Source organism: Uloborus diversus, chromosome 8, assembly GCF_026930045.1.
Source record: "Uloborus diversus isolate 005 chromosome 8, Udiv.v.3.1, whole genome shotgun sequence".
NCBI classification, from domain to species: domain Eukaryota; kingdom Metazoa; phylum Arthropoda; class Arachnida; order Araneae; family Uloboridae; genus Uloborus; species Uloborus diversus.
The window spans coordinates 145,861,719-145,875,687 of NC_072738.1; the positions used below are offsets into that span (position 1 = coordinate 145,861,719).

At 36.8% G+C, this 13,969-nt stretch overlaps 1 protein-coding gene across 1 annotated transcript in view; it reads left to right on the top strand.

Annotated features, from left to right (window-relative positions):
* Positions 1-13,969, top strand: part of LOC129228663 (cubilin-like) — a 240,137-nt gene that overhangs the window by 39,566 nt on the left and 186,602 nt on the right. Inside the window, exon 11 of the mRNA XM_054863347.1 lies at positions 551-713. Within this exon, the coding sequence (XP_054719322.1) occupies positions 551-713 (163 nt within the window). The remainder of the gene's footprint in view (positions 1-550; positions 714-13,969) is intronic.

Genomic DNA, 13,969 nt, shown 5'->3' on the forward strand with positions numbered 1-13,969 from the left:
CATTAAGTTTGGCTAGCAGTTACAAAATTGTCTACAATGTTTCTATTAGTTAATGTATGTGAAAAAATGGTGAAAGAAAAAAAGAAAAAAAAATAATTTGAATTTTGAAATCTTGAACTTAAATTATGTTTTTCGCAATCACGAGTGTGTGTGTGTATGTAGGCGTTTGCGTTTTTGTCTGTGTGCAAGCATGAGTGTGTGTGTGTATGTATGTGTATGTGTTTGTGTATGTATGCGTGTGTGTGCAGGATATAGACGCAAACTGGAGACCGTTTTCACTAGAGGAGCAGCATAGGGAGGGGCCGGTCGACGGTGGTGCTGCAGACGAAGGCGAAGGGAGGGGGGGAATAAAATCATAGGAATTCAAAACAGTCAAGTGAAAACAATAAGCAATGTCATTGCTCAAAAATACGACACTTAAAATCAAAATCTGTTAGTAAAGTTTCAGTGATTCACATGCATACTTTTGGCTTTAGTATTAGTAATGACTGTTTGTTTATGCTTACCAAATGCAAAGTTTTACGTGACATTTCCTATTTGTTGTAAATAGATTTTTGATGGCTTGTTGACGACCGATCCTCTTTTGGGAACCTTCTGCTCAACCACCACCCCGCCACCACTGCTTACATCTGGACACTCGGCGACCTTGTATTTTAATTCGGATTCGACTATTCAGAGCACCGGTTTCCACATCACATATTCTTCTGTCCCAGGTAAGAGGAGAGAATAGGTTACCTCAAAAAACCTATTTACGTCAAAATAACTTTAAGGTTACATCAACAATTTTAAGGTCACATAAAGGTTATTTTGATGTAACCTTTAAGGTTGTATGAAAATAACTTAGTTCATAATTGTTGGAAATTCTTCTCGGGGTTGCATATTATTAACTTTTACTTGAGGCAGAACGTGGAGCAACTTCTAGGGAGCTGATTGGATGGATGGATGCTTGAAAAACGTCGCAGTATAATGTTATTGTAAGATTAGTTTCGTCTTTATATTTCAAACTTGTCTTCTAATTTAGCATCCAAAGTTTCGAGTTTTAAATAGAATCTGACTAAAATATCTTGATTGTGTACAGCGTATTACATTATTTTTAAAACAAATAGCTGGGCGGCTGTTAGTCTATCCAGCGTTTCCAACCGGTGGTTCGCGAACCCTGCGGGTTCACGAGAGGTGCAAAGGAGGTTCGTGAAAATAATATAGTAATGGCGGAATTTGAACATGTTTGTTTGAGATCAAGTCTCAAGTTCAAGCATTTTTTGCTCATCATTTATTCATTTTTCTATTGCACATTCGATACTGTTTGGATATGAATGTTAGGACATATTCTGAAAGTTTAACGAATTAAGTGTCCTTACAAAGACACGGGGTTTTACCGTTTGCATACGAAATGATAGAATAACGCGTGCAGAAAAAGTTCAACTTTTGAACACAATGTATTTAGATTAAAGCAAAATAATGCTTTAGTTTTCTAGGCAGCTGTTCATCGGAAAAATCGATTAAACTTGATGGAAAAATTGCATGGAGAAAATACGAACATCTGATTTTCGATGTTTAGTTTCTTTAACCATTTGAGTGTGACGAAGAGTTTTGCGCTTCTCTTGTGCTAAACCGAAAAAAAGAGAAGAGTAACTGCGTTATTGTTTGTTGCTATTACTTTCACATTACCTCGATTGCAATGTAAGCTAAGTTTTTTTAATGGAGTAGAGAAGGAATGGTTAGCACCTCGAAAAAAATATCATAGGAAATGTGAAAAAGAAAAAAAAAAAAATTTGAAATTTGACCTCTTGAATTCAAATTTTTTTTTTGCAATCACGAGTGTGTATGTAGGCGTGTGTGTTTATGTGTGTGTGTTTGTGTGTAGGGGGTATGTGTATGTGTGTGTAGGCATGTGTGTTTATGTCTGTGTGCAGGTATGAGTGTGTGGGTAGTTGTGTGTTTGTGTATAGGGGGAATGTGAATGTGTGTGTAGGCATATGTGTTTTTGTCTGTGTGCAGGCATGAGTGTATGTGTAGGTATCTGTATGTATGCGTGTGTGTAGGTGTCTGTATGTATGCGTGTGTGTGTGCATGTGTTTGAGTGTGTGTATGTAGGTGCGTGTATGTATGCGTGTAAGTGTAGGATATGGACGCAACCCTGGAGACGGTTTTCGCTTGAGGAGCAGCATCGTGAGGCGGCCGGTCGACGGTGGTGCTGGCAGAGGGTGCTGGTGGAAAAAATCAAAGGAACGCCAAAAACAGTCAAATGAAAGCAAAAAGCAATCGTGATTGCTCAAAAAAAAAACAAAAGCGTTAGAAAAAGTTCCTGGGTCAAGCTTGCGACAGTATTTTACGCTCTTTCCGTGATTGTTTTCTTGAAGAACTACTTTTCTCTTCTGCAACGCTTAAGTAAAATGCTTATATAGTGGCTACAAAATTAAAAAGTTGCATAATTTTCAAGTAAAATCTACCCAATCTGCAGATGTAAACTTCAGACGTTCTTGATCTTTTTTCAAAGGAATTGAAGGCTGTGGTGGCACTCTAACTTCCGCAGAAGGGCGTTTAAGTTCACCAAATTTTCCGGACGTATACGAAAACAATTTGAGCTGTGAATGGTTAATAAGGATTCATCCGGACAACAGGTTGCGTTTGATATTTACTGAGTTTGCACTCGAAAGTCACACTAATTGCATGTTCGACAGTGTTGAGGTAAGTTTTCGCTTTAAATTCCTTGAATCTTCTCTTTCTAAAATTTTACTTGAACATCAATTGCATATTTTTCTTGAATTATTAAGTGTATGTGCAATACAAGATTTATTACACATTCCCGTTGAGCGAGCACTATGTGAAATTTCTACAACGATTTTATGGCAAAGGCGTGACTTACTGTACTAAGTGAGCTAAACCTGAATCTTAAAATGAACATGAAAATACTATTATGACAAAAAATTGAATTTTACCAGTTGTTTTACCTTGATTGATTTTTAATTAATGTATCCTATCCATTAAATTTCCCCCATTTCGTTGCATATTCTGTGTGTATGGATAAAGCACAGTTGTGACTCACACTACACGAAAAAGTAGTGATACATTGTATTAAGTACAAATACTCCTGTTTTTTCCTGTGTTGAGGGTTAAAAAAAAATTTTTTTTTAGATGGTTGTAATTTGTAATGATATCACTTTAATTTTATATTGCTACTATATTAATTAACATGTAATTGGTTTATAACATGACATTTTATACGTGACTAACACTACACGACCAATATGTTTCACACTACAATTCAACTAAATATTTTTATTACCAATAAAAGTACCTACAAAAAATACATAAAAAACAAATTGTTCTTAATTTTACATAAATATTAAAGTAAAATATATTATGTATACAATTCTTTTTACATAAAATGAATAGAAAGTTAAATCCAAAATTCTGTGTTATGGTGTTCTTTGGCAAAAGTCAATAAACAATTTTCTGTAACATCTGCTCATCATAAAACCATCCAAGAGTATATGTTGATTTAAGAAATCACAAAACTTTGATCTATCAACGCATCCAAGCCGAAAAAACTCATACTGTTCTGCTGTTATTTAAGAAATAAAAAGGCGCTTGTTAAGGTATGATGGGTGAAAATTGCTTCTACATTTGAACGAAGCGATTTCCTATTTTGATGACATTTTGACAATTGAATTTTTAACCCTTACATCAGTATGATTAACCCTAAACTCCAGTAAATAGCGTTCATTGTTGACCACGTTTTTCGCTTCTTTATCCTAGAGGTGCGACATTAATGGCAAAACATCGATATTTCAAAACATCGACATAAGAAATTACCATGTTGCGGACACTCGCCGGTGAGATAAATTAACTTTGTCTACCAGTTTGTTGCGCTCTCAGTTTTAATGAGATGACATCTGCCTCCAGACCGGTTATTCACTATACCTGACTGAGGAGTTCTAATTTCGATTTACTTCGATTCCAAGTCACAACTGACTACAACTGTATTTATGTCGAGGACTGCATACCAAGTGCCTTGCCTCCATTATTTTTTATACCGATAGATGGCAGCACCACCACCGGATCGAACAGTTAATGGGAATTTAGAACTAGACCAGGAGCTAATAGCTACCTGGTGCTAGCACCCCCAGAGGTATCGTTTCACTTGGAGGACATTGAGACCACGAGCATATTTAACGTCGCCCAGTCCCCTTTAATGACGACGGTGGATCTTCGACCATCGAGGTTCCAACTCAGGACCCTCCGGCCCCGAATCCGACACTCTACCGATCGGGCCACCACGGCCCTGGAGTTCTAATAAGAATGAAACAGCAGTCTCAGGATGTGATAACCGGTCTGTCTGGTACATTGCCTACATGTGTTTGTACTTTTAGTGCTACAGAATTAAACACAAAATGTAAGTAATAGAGAGACTACTTGTTATGGGAAGTCGATAAGTAAACCCCCAATATTTGGTGTTGCCTGTTTGGAGAAAAAGAAGTTTATATTTAGTAAATTACCGCCCATTAGCCAGGGCTAAAGCAGAAATCAGTGAAATACACCGCCAGCTCAGTCATTTCCAGCCGATGACTGCAGTTTCGTACTTATTAGCATTTATCAGCCTGGCATAGGAAAGTGACTGAGCTGGAGATGGAAAACCTCTTAAGGAAGCCAAGAGTGCGAAACAAACTGGTAGCTAATATAGAATTAGCAGACCAGACGAGTGACCGAAGCAATGGTTCGGTTCAACTCGAAGTTCGCACTCTTGGCTTCCTTAAGAGGTTTTCCATCTCCAGCTCAGTCACTTTCCTATGCCGGGCTGATGAGTGCTAATAAGCACGAAACTGCAGTCCTCGGCTGGAAATGACTGAGCTGGCGGTGTATTTCACGTAAAAAGAAGTTTCTTTACTTCGTTCCCCAGAAGCGCATTTCTCTTTTCGCGGACTATCCCACCAGTCAGAGAAAAAGCTCTTTCCAGTAGGATAGAAGTTGCCATCACTGTCAAATACTTTATCGCAATTTATACTAGTTCTGAATTTTTAAAGTTATAATTTTCACACGTAGTAATGTATGGGATTTTCATTTAGTTTGTAGAGACGAGTAATCCAGTTGTTAAAAGCGAACATTTATTGTAAATTGCAACAAAACACATTACCATTAAAAGAAATAAATATAAATTAATCAGTTCCATCTCGGAATAATCTAACATTTACACACAACACATCAATCCAGATACCGCGCGCTTGCCAACTCAGCTGGAGACTTTTAAATAAACTTTGCCAGATTTGCATGCGCTGTTTCTCTGAGTTTAGGCCGTTGCCACAGACTCCCTCACCAGTCTCACAAGACCATTGGGAGACGAAAACGTACTTTGCGGCCAAACCTTGTTGTAACCCCAGGAGTCCTTGGATTGGAATCTCCAGCAATTAAAAATGCTGGTTTTAAGCGATCGATGTGAACGATCTTTTCCTTGTCGTTCACCGAAATCAAAAAGTTCTTGTCCATCCTCTTTAGGACCTCATAAGGCCCTTCGTATGGCGGCTGCAATGACTTTTTTACAGCATCTAAGCGCACAAAAACATGTGTACAGTTTTGCAGATCTTTAGGGATATAAATCCGTTGTTGACCATGCCGAATAGGAGTAGATGGACTTAGCGAGCTAATCAGTCTTTGAAGACGTGCAACGTAGTCAGGCATATTAGATAAAGTTTTTTCTTCATACAACTGTCCAGGTAACCGTAGAGTTGACCCATAAGTCAGCTGTGCCGCGGACGCGCCAAGGTCTTCACGTAACGTAGATCTGAGTCCCAACAGCACTAATGGAAGTGCTTCAAACCAATCGGATTTGTAACACATCAAAGCTTGCTTCAATGGTCGGTGCAATCTTTCCACCAGACCGTTACTTTGGGGTCTGTCCTTGGGCGATGTCCTTGCTAATTTTATGCCAAGCATCTTTGATAGACTCGTAAAAAGTTCAGATTCAAACTGTCTGCCCCTGTCACATGTTATCCTTTGCGGAGTACCAAATCGAGAAACCCATGATTGTACGAAAGCACGAGCTACCGTTTCTGCTGTTATATCAGTAATTGGCACAACTTCAGGCCACCGCGTAAATCTATCCACTATAGTCAAGCAATATTTAAAATTTTGAACTTGTGTTAGTGGACCTATTATGTCTAAATGAATATGAGAAAATCTCTCATCCGGAACTAAAAATTGAACTAACGGGGATTTAGTATGCAAATGTACTTTAGTCTGCTGACACGGAACACAAGCTCTGCACCAAGCAGTTATATCTTTGTTTATATTTGGCCAGACATATTTGCTATCGATAAGACGTTTTGTAGCACGTATGCCGGGGTGAGACAAACCGTGCATTGTATCAAAAATTTTACGCCTTAGAATTTGCGGAACAAAGAATCTATTATAATTTCCTGATGTATCACAATATAGAGATTTATCGGTACCAGGCATAGGAACTTTAGCTAATTTACCACTGTACTTAATTCGTCCCTCTAAAACGTCCTGAAGTTCTTCATCCTCAGATTGTGATTTTTCCCACATTTCTATATCATCTAGAGATGAAAATGTGATCTCCGATATTCGCGATAGGCTGTCCGCAACCAAATTTCCCTTACCAGGTAAATATCTGATATCCGTAGTAAATTGCGATATGAAATCCAACTGACGGATAGTTCGGGGGGAGGATTTTTCATGTTTCCGCCGAAATGCGAAAGTTAGAGGTTTGTGGTCTACATACAAAATAAATTTCCTTGCCTCTAACATGTATCGAAAATACTGAATTGCACTATATGCTGCCAACAATTCTCTATCATAAGTTGAATATTTACATTGAGTAGCCGATAGTTTTTTTGAAAAAAAACCTAAAGGCTTGGGACCTTCGGGGGATAATTCATGCAATACACCACCCATCGCAAAATCACTGCAATCAGTTGTTAAAGCAAGTTCTGCATTAGTAGAAGGGTGATAAAGCAAAGTCGCTTCCGCTAAAGCACTTTTAATTTTTTCAAAGCTTGTTTCTGAAGCAGTATCCCACTGAATTTCCCTCTTATCTCGTTTTTTTGCTTTAATTAAAAACTTATGAAGTGGCGCTAAAATCACGGCGATATCTGGAATAAAGCGATGATAATAGTTTACCATACCCAAAAAACGTCTAAGTTCAGAAATAGTTTTGGGTTTAGGGAACTCTACCACTGCCTTCACCTTTTTTGGATCTGGCATACACCCCTTACTGTTTATCATATGTCCTAAAAAAATTATAGTTTCTTTCCCAAATTCACATTTTGATTCGTTTATAACGATCCCGTAGTTAAGGAAACGTTTAAAAATTTCTTCTAAATGCTTTTTATGCTGCTGGTGATTTTCACTCGCGATTAAAATGTCATCCAGGTATGGAAAACAGAAATTCAACCCTCTCAAAACCTCATCCAAAAAGCGTTGAAATGCTTGTGCTGCTGAACATAACCCGAAGTTTAGAAACGGAAATTCATATAACCCAAAAGGTGTTATTATAGCCGTTTTCGGAATATTAGGGGGGTTCACAGGAATCTGGTGATACGCCCTTATTAAGTCAACTTTCGAGAATATTTTCTTCCCGTGTAAAATGCTAACACAATCTTGAATGTGAGGAATTGGATATTTGTCCTGAACTGTTATACGATTTAGTGCTCTGTAATCGCCAGTTGGTCTCCAGTCATACTCGCCTTTTGGGACCATATGCAAAGGACTAGCCCAATTACTTTTTGACGGTCTACAAATCCCTTTGTCAAGCATATATTCAAATTCCTGTTTAGCTATTTGAAGTTGCGTTGGGTGTAACCGACGCGCTTTAGCTGAAACAGGGGGTCCCTCAGTCGGAATGAAATGAACTGTATTATGTTTCATTACCTTTTGTGAAAGAACATTAAGTTGTGTAATCTCAATATATTTCTTTAACAATTCTTGATATTCAGAATTCCCATAAATTGTTTTTACATTCGGAATCTCGCAAAATATCGATCGACCGCTTGCACTAAATTTAGTCACCGGATCTAAAATACGCCTTTTCTTTAAATCGACTAGCAATCCAAAATGCTGCAAAAAGTCCGCCCCTATTATAGGCTTTGTAACGTCGGCTATGATAAACGGCCATCTCAATCTGCGTCCTAACCCGAAATCTAAATTTAATAACTTAGTACCGTAAGTATCAATCCCAGATCCATTTGCAGCGTACAAAGTGAATTCTTTTTTTCCGCTGTCTAAATTCAAAAAGGATTTTGGGTAACAAGAAACATCACTACCTGTGTCAATTAGATAGCTCGTTTGAGTTAAAATATCAGTGATATACAGTCTGCGACTAAATCCTTTTTTAGTAAAAGTCATAGAAACTTCCGACGATTTTGAAAAATTTGAAAATTTCGCTTCAAAAGCGCATGGTTTTACACATTTGGTAGCTTTGTCTTTAAATTTAAAATGATACCAACATAACCAATTATTCCGCTTTTCAGCTCTCAAATTAAATTTTTTACGGCCCTGAGATCGATTTGGAGACCTTGAGCGACTGCGCGTTTTTACAATTTTAGTAAGTTCGTCTACTTTCAGTTGCAATTGTTCCAACTGAATTTCAATACTAGCAGTTTGGTATTTAAAAGTTTGCTTATCAATTGAGTTTACAACCAACCCAGTATATTCGCAAATCTTGTCTGCCATTTCCGCTAACTTTTCTAAATTTTCAGAACTGACCGCTAAAATTGTTTGCACTGGTACCGGTAACCTACGAAGTCAAATATTTTTTAAAAAATCATCATCTACATGACTCTCACTTAATTCTTTCATTTTTCGTAATAACATAGATGGAGATTTGTCACCTAATTCTAAGTCTTCAATTAATGTCTTTACTTTACGACTCTGAGAAAATTCGAACTCCGCTAACAATCTTTCTTTAAGTGCGGTGTATGGTTTTTCTGGCGGCTGACATAAAATATCGGTAGCATGAGACAAAGTTTCTGCATCTAGCGACGCAACCAAATGATCGAACTGCGTTTGTTCAACCGTAACGCCAGCTAACCTAAAACTAGCTTCAAGTTGTACAAAAAATAACTTCGTATTATTAGGCCAAAAATTAGGTACTTTTACAGAAACCCTATTGCAACTTAAGTTTTCAGCACTTACTTCCTTTTGAGTCAAATTTAAATTCTCTTTTTTTTCCATACTAACATGAAACAACTAATAGCTTAGGTACAATGCTACACTCAAGAACCTCAAAGGACACATGCACAGAAAAGCAAGACAGTTGAAAAAAATTGAAGTTTTTCGTCGAAATAAATTACCTTCCGGCGAATTGCTGCGACCCATTCTTTCTTGAAATCATTTCGCTACCAACTGATAACTGCGTGTTCAGGTCACCAATGTAGAGACGAGTAATCCAGTTGTTAAAAGCGAACATTTATTGTAAATTGCAACAAAACACATTACCATTAAAAGAAATAAATATAAATTAATCAGTTCCATCTCGGAATAATCTAACATTTACACACAACACATCAATCCAGATACCGCGCGCTTGCCAACTCAGCTGGAGACTTTTAAATAAACTTTGCCAGATTTGCATGCGCTGTTTCTCTGAGTTTAGGCCGTTGCCACAAGTTTAAGAACTGGAGCATTAAAATAGACTGCAAGTTCTGGCGCCAGACTGCCTGTGTCGAGTTCTTCCAATAGCTTTGACCTCTTCCTCCTCACTTTATAGTTAATCTTCTACTATCTTGAAGTAATCTTCCTCAAAATCATCCTCTACACAGAAAAATTAATCTTATGAAATGTGCGCAAATATTTTTTTTTTGAGCAATTTTATAGGTAAACTTAAATACTTTGCGAGAAAATTGGAGCAAATTTTTTCGATAATTTTCATTAAAAATACAAAAACATCAACATCGAAAAAACATCGATGCTCCAAAAACATCAAAAGTAAAACATCGATGTTTTAACAAAAACAGCGATGTTTCCAAAACATCGACATCGATCCTATACTTCATTCTCCTAAAACTAGTCTTACGAGTAAAACAGTTAAGCTACCGGATCCAGTTCAGCCTTGTCAAAATGAAGCAGTTCCCTGCATGTCAAACATTGCCAAAATCTATCGTCAAATTACAAATAACTTATTGAATTATTGCTGCTTATTGCGCGAGTTTCATTGTTGGTGACGTCAGTACTCAATCAGTGATTTTGGCTATTATATATAAGGATGTGTATCCTTCAAAGATGACCCATTTTGAAGATACGGTAATCATGAATGAAATTCGGTCACGGTAATGTCTCTTGGCTGAGACCTTCCACATAACAAGTAAATCTAGCTGAAACCAGTGACTTAGCAATTAGTAAACCGGCTGGAGACTCAAATGTAAAATCAGTAATGTTTGAAAAACAATTTTTTCACGTTATCATCTTCAAACAGTGATGACGCATGTTAAATTGTTTGGAAGCTTGGAGAACTCTCAGCATATCTTTCATATTTCAACAAATCTTCAATCACTATTAGTTCAGTGTGGAAATTTAGTGTGGTAATCTAGTTTGTTCCCCTCCCCCCAGCCAGTGTTGGGCATCAACTAAAAAAATCAACTAAATTTGTAATTGATTGAATTAGTTGACTAAAGTAATCCGACTCCCATTTAGTTCAGACTAATATTTTAAAAATTTAATTCAATTGCAGACGAAGATTAACGTTAGTTTAAACTAACTCCTTAGTTGCTCAAAAAAACTAATTTAGTTCAGATTGATTTAGTTCAGATTAAATTAATCAGATTGAATTTATCAGACTAAAAGTAATCAGATTAAAAGTAATCAAATTGATTTGATTACTTTTTTAATTCAGATTAAATTAGTAAAATATCACATGAACAGAGGCACATTTGTATTTCTACGTGTATATATATATTTATGCAAGCATACACGAGTTAATGCGTGTACATACGACTACGTGCGGGTATATACGTATATAAACGTGTTATCCCGCGTATGTTCATGTACGGAGGTATATTTGAAATTTTAAGTAAATATACATATTTATGTGTGCATACATCAGTAAATAAGTGTATATACGAGTATGTACGTGTATATAAGAGTATGTACGTGTACACATGAGAACATGCGTCTAGATACGTGTTACCCCGAGTATACTCGTGTAAAAAGGTACATTTGTATTTCTACGTCATATTCCAGCGTGCGTATACGAGAAAGTACGTGTATATGCAGGTATGTTCGTGCACACACGAGAATATGCTTATAGATATGTGTTACCCCGAATATACTCGTGTAAAGAGGTACATTTCTATTTAAACGTGTATATACATATTTATGCAGGCGTATACGAGAAAATACCTGTATATACGATTAAGTACGTGCACACACAATAGGCTTATAGATACGTGTTTAACCCGAGTATACTCGTGTAACATGGCACATTTGTATTTCTACGTGTATGTGCATATTTATGCGTTTATAAACGAGTAAATACGTGTATATACGAGTATGTACGTGTACACACGATTATGCGTATAGATACGTGTTACCCCGAGTATACTCGTGTAAAGAGGTACAGATTGTATTTCTACGTTTATATACATATTTAAGCGTGCATATACGAGAAAGTACGTGTATATACAAGTATGTTCGAGTACACAGGAGAATATGCATATAGATACGTGTTAACCCGAGTATACTCGTGCGCAGAGGTGAATTCGTATTTAATCTAGTACATGCACTTTTCTGCGTGCATATACGAGAAAAGACAAGTATATACGAGTAAGTTCATGTACGCACGAGAATATGCGTATAGATACGTGTTTAACCCGAGTATACTCGTGTACAGAGGTACATTTGTACTTGTACGTTAAAATACATATTTATGCGTGCATACACGAGTTATACGTGTATATACGAGTAAGTACGTGTATATACGTGTTGACTCGACGATATTCGTGTATACAGGAATTTTGTATTTCTACGTGTATATATCTAAAAGTACGTGTGAACACAAGTAAATATGTGTATGTACAATACATATTTGTAAACACGAGTTTATACGTATAAATACGTGTTATCCCGAGTATATTCGTGCACGGAGATATGTTTAATTTCTAAGTGTATGTACACATTTATTTGTGCATACACGAGTAAATACATGTATACACGAGTATATACGTGTACACAAAGGAATATACGTATGGATACGTGTTAATCCGAGTATACTCGTGAAAAGAGGTAAATTTGTATTTAAACGTATCTATACATATTTATGCATGCATATACGAGAAAATACGTGTATATTCGAGTAAGTTCGTGTACAAGCGAGAATAGATGCCTAGGTTCTTTTTTTAGCCCGAGTATACTCGTGTACAATGGTACATTTGTATTTCTATGTGTATATGCATATTTGTGCGTTTATACATCAATAAATGCGTGTATAAACGAGTATGTACGTGAACACACGAGAGAATATGTGTATAGATACTTGTTACCCCGAATATACTCGTGTACAGAGAAATTTGCTTTGTATATACATATTTATGCGTGCATATAAGAGAATACGAGTATGTACGTATTCACACGAGTATATGCGTATAGATAAATGTTACACTGAGTATACTCGTGTGTAGAGGTCGTTGTATTTACGCGAGAATATGCGTATAGATAAATGTTACACCTAGTATACTCGTGTGTAGTGGTACATTTGTATTTAAAAATTGCATATACATTTTTATGCGTGCATACATGAGAAATTACAAGTATATAAGAGTATGTACGTGCACACACAAGAATATGCGTATAGATACGTGTTTAACCCGAGTATACTCGAGTAGAGGTACATTTGTATTTTTGGTTAAAATACATATTTATGCGTGCATACACGAGTTAGTACGTGTATATACGAGTGTGTACGCGTATATACGGATCTGTACGTGTTAACCTGAGTATATTCGTGTCTACAGGAATTTTGTATCTCTACGTGCAAACAGAAGTAAATACGTGTATATACGAGTTCGTAAGTGTAAACACGAAATTTTAAGTATAAATACGTATTTTCCGAGTCTATTAGTGCACGGATTTATATTCAAACTTCTAAGTGTACACAATGTTTATCAGTTTAGCGTTTACAGACTTTCAGGGCAGATAGAGTACACCTAGACGAGGGGAAACATATAGCAATGCATGGTCGGAAACACTTTCCTGGCGCGGTAGTGACAACACCAATCACCAAAAAGACAAAACACGAATAAGAGAAGAGAACATGTTTAGAATCTTTAGTACAGCAAAAAACTAAGGAAAAAGAAAATTAAAGGGCCAACGATCATCATCAAAGAAAGTGTTCGAAATTACGACCCCGCCCGTAATATCGAAATTTAGCAAAAATACCGGGCGGGTCCCGGACTTCCTGGTGGAACAAAAACCACGTGTGCGCATGCACCGTCATCTGATGCTTCGGTTTACGTAGCAACATCTGTTGTATGCAGCAGACAAATCTTACCAGTATTTTTGCTGTATTAAAAATAATAAACATGTTTTCTCCTCTTAATCGTGCCCTGTCTTACGCTTTGTGTCGTCACTATCGCGTCTAGGAGCACTGTATCTGCTCTGAAAGTATGTAAACGCTGTACTGATACATCCTGTATACTTATTTATGTGTGCAAACACGAGTAAATACTTGCATATACGAGTATGTTCGTGTACATACTAGAATTTGTGTATGGATACGTGTTAATCCGACTAAACTCGCGTACAAAGGTAAATTTGTATTTAAACGTTTATATACATATTTATGCATGCATATACGAGAAAATACGTGTACAAACGAGTAAGTGCGATTCCACACGAGAAAAGACGTATAGATAAGTGTTTAATCTGAGTATACTTGTGTACAATGGTACATTTGTATTTCTACGCGTATATGCATATTTATGCATTTTTGCACGAGTAAATGCGTGTATATACGAGTGTT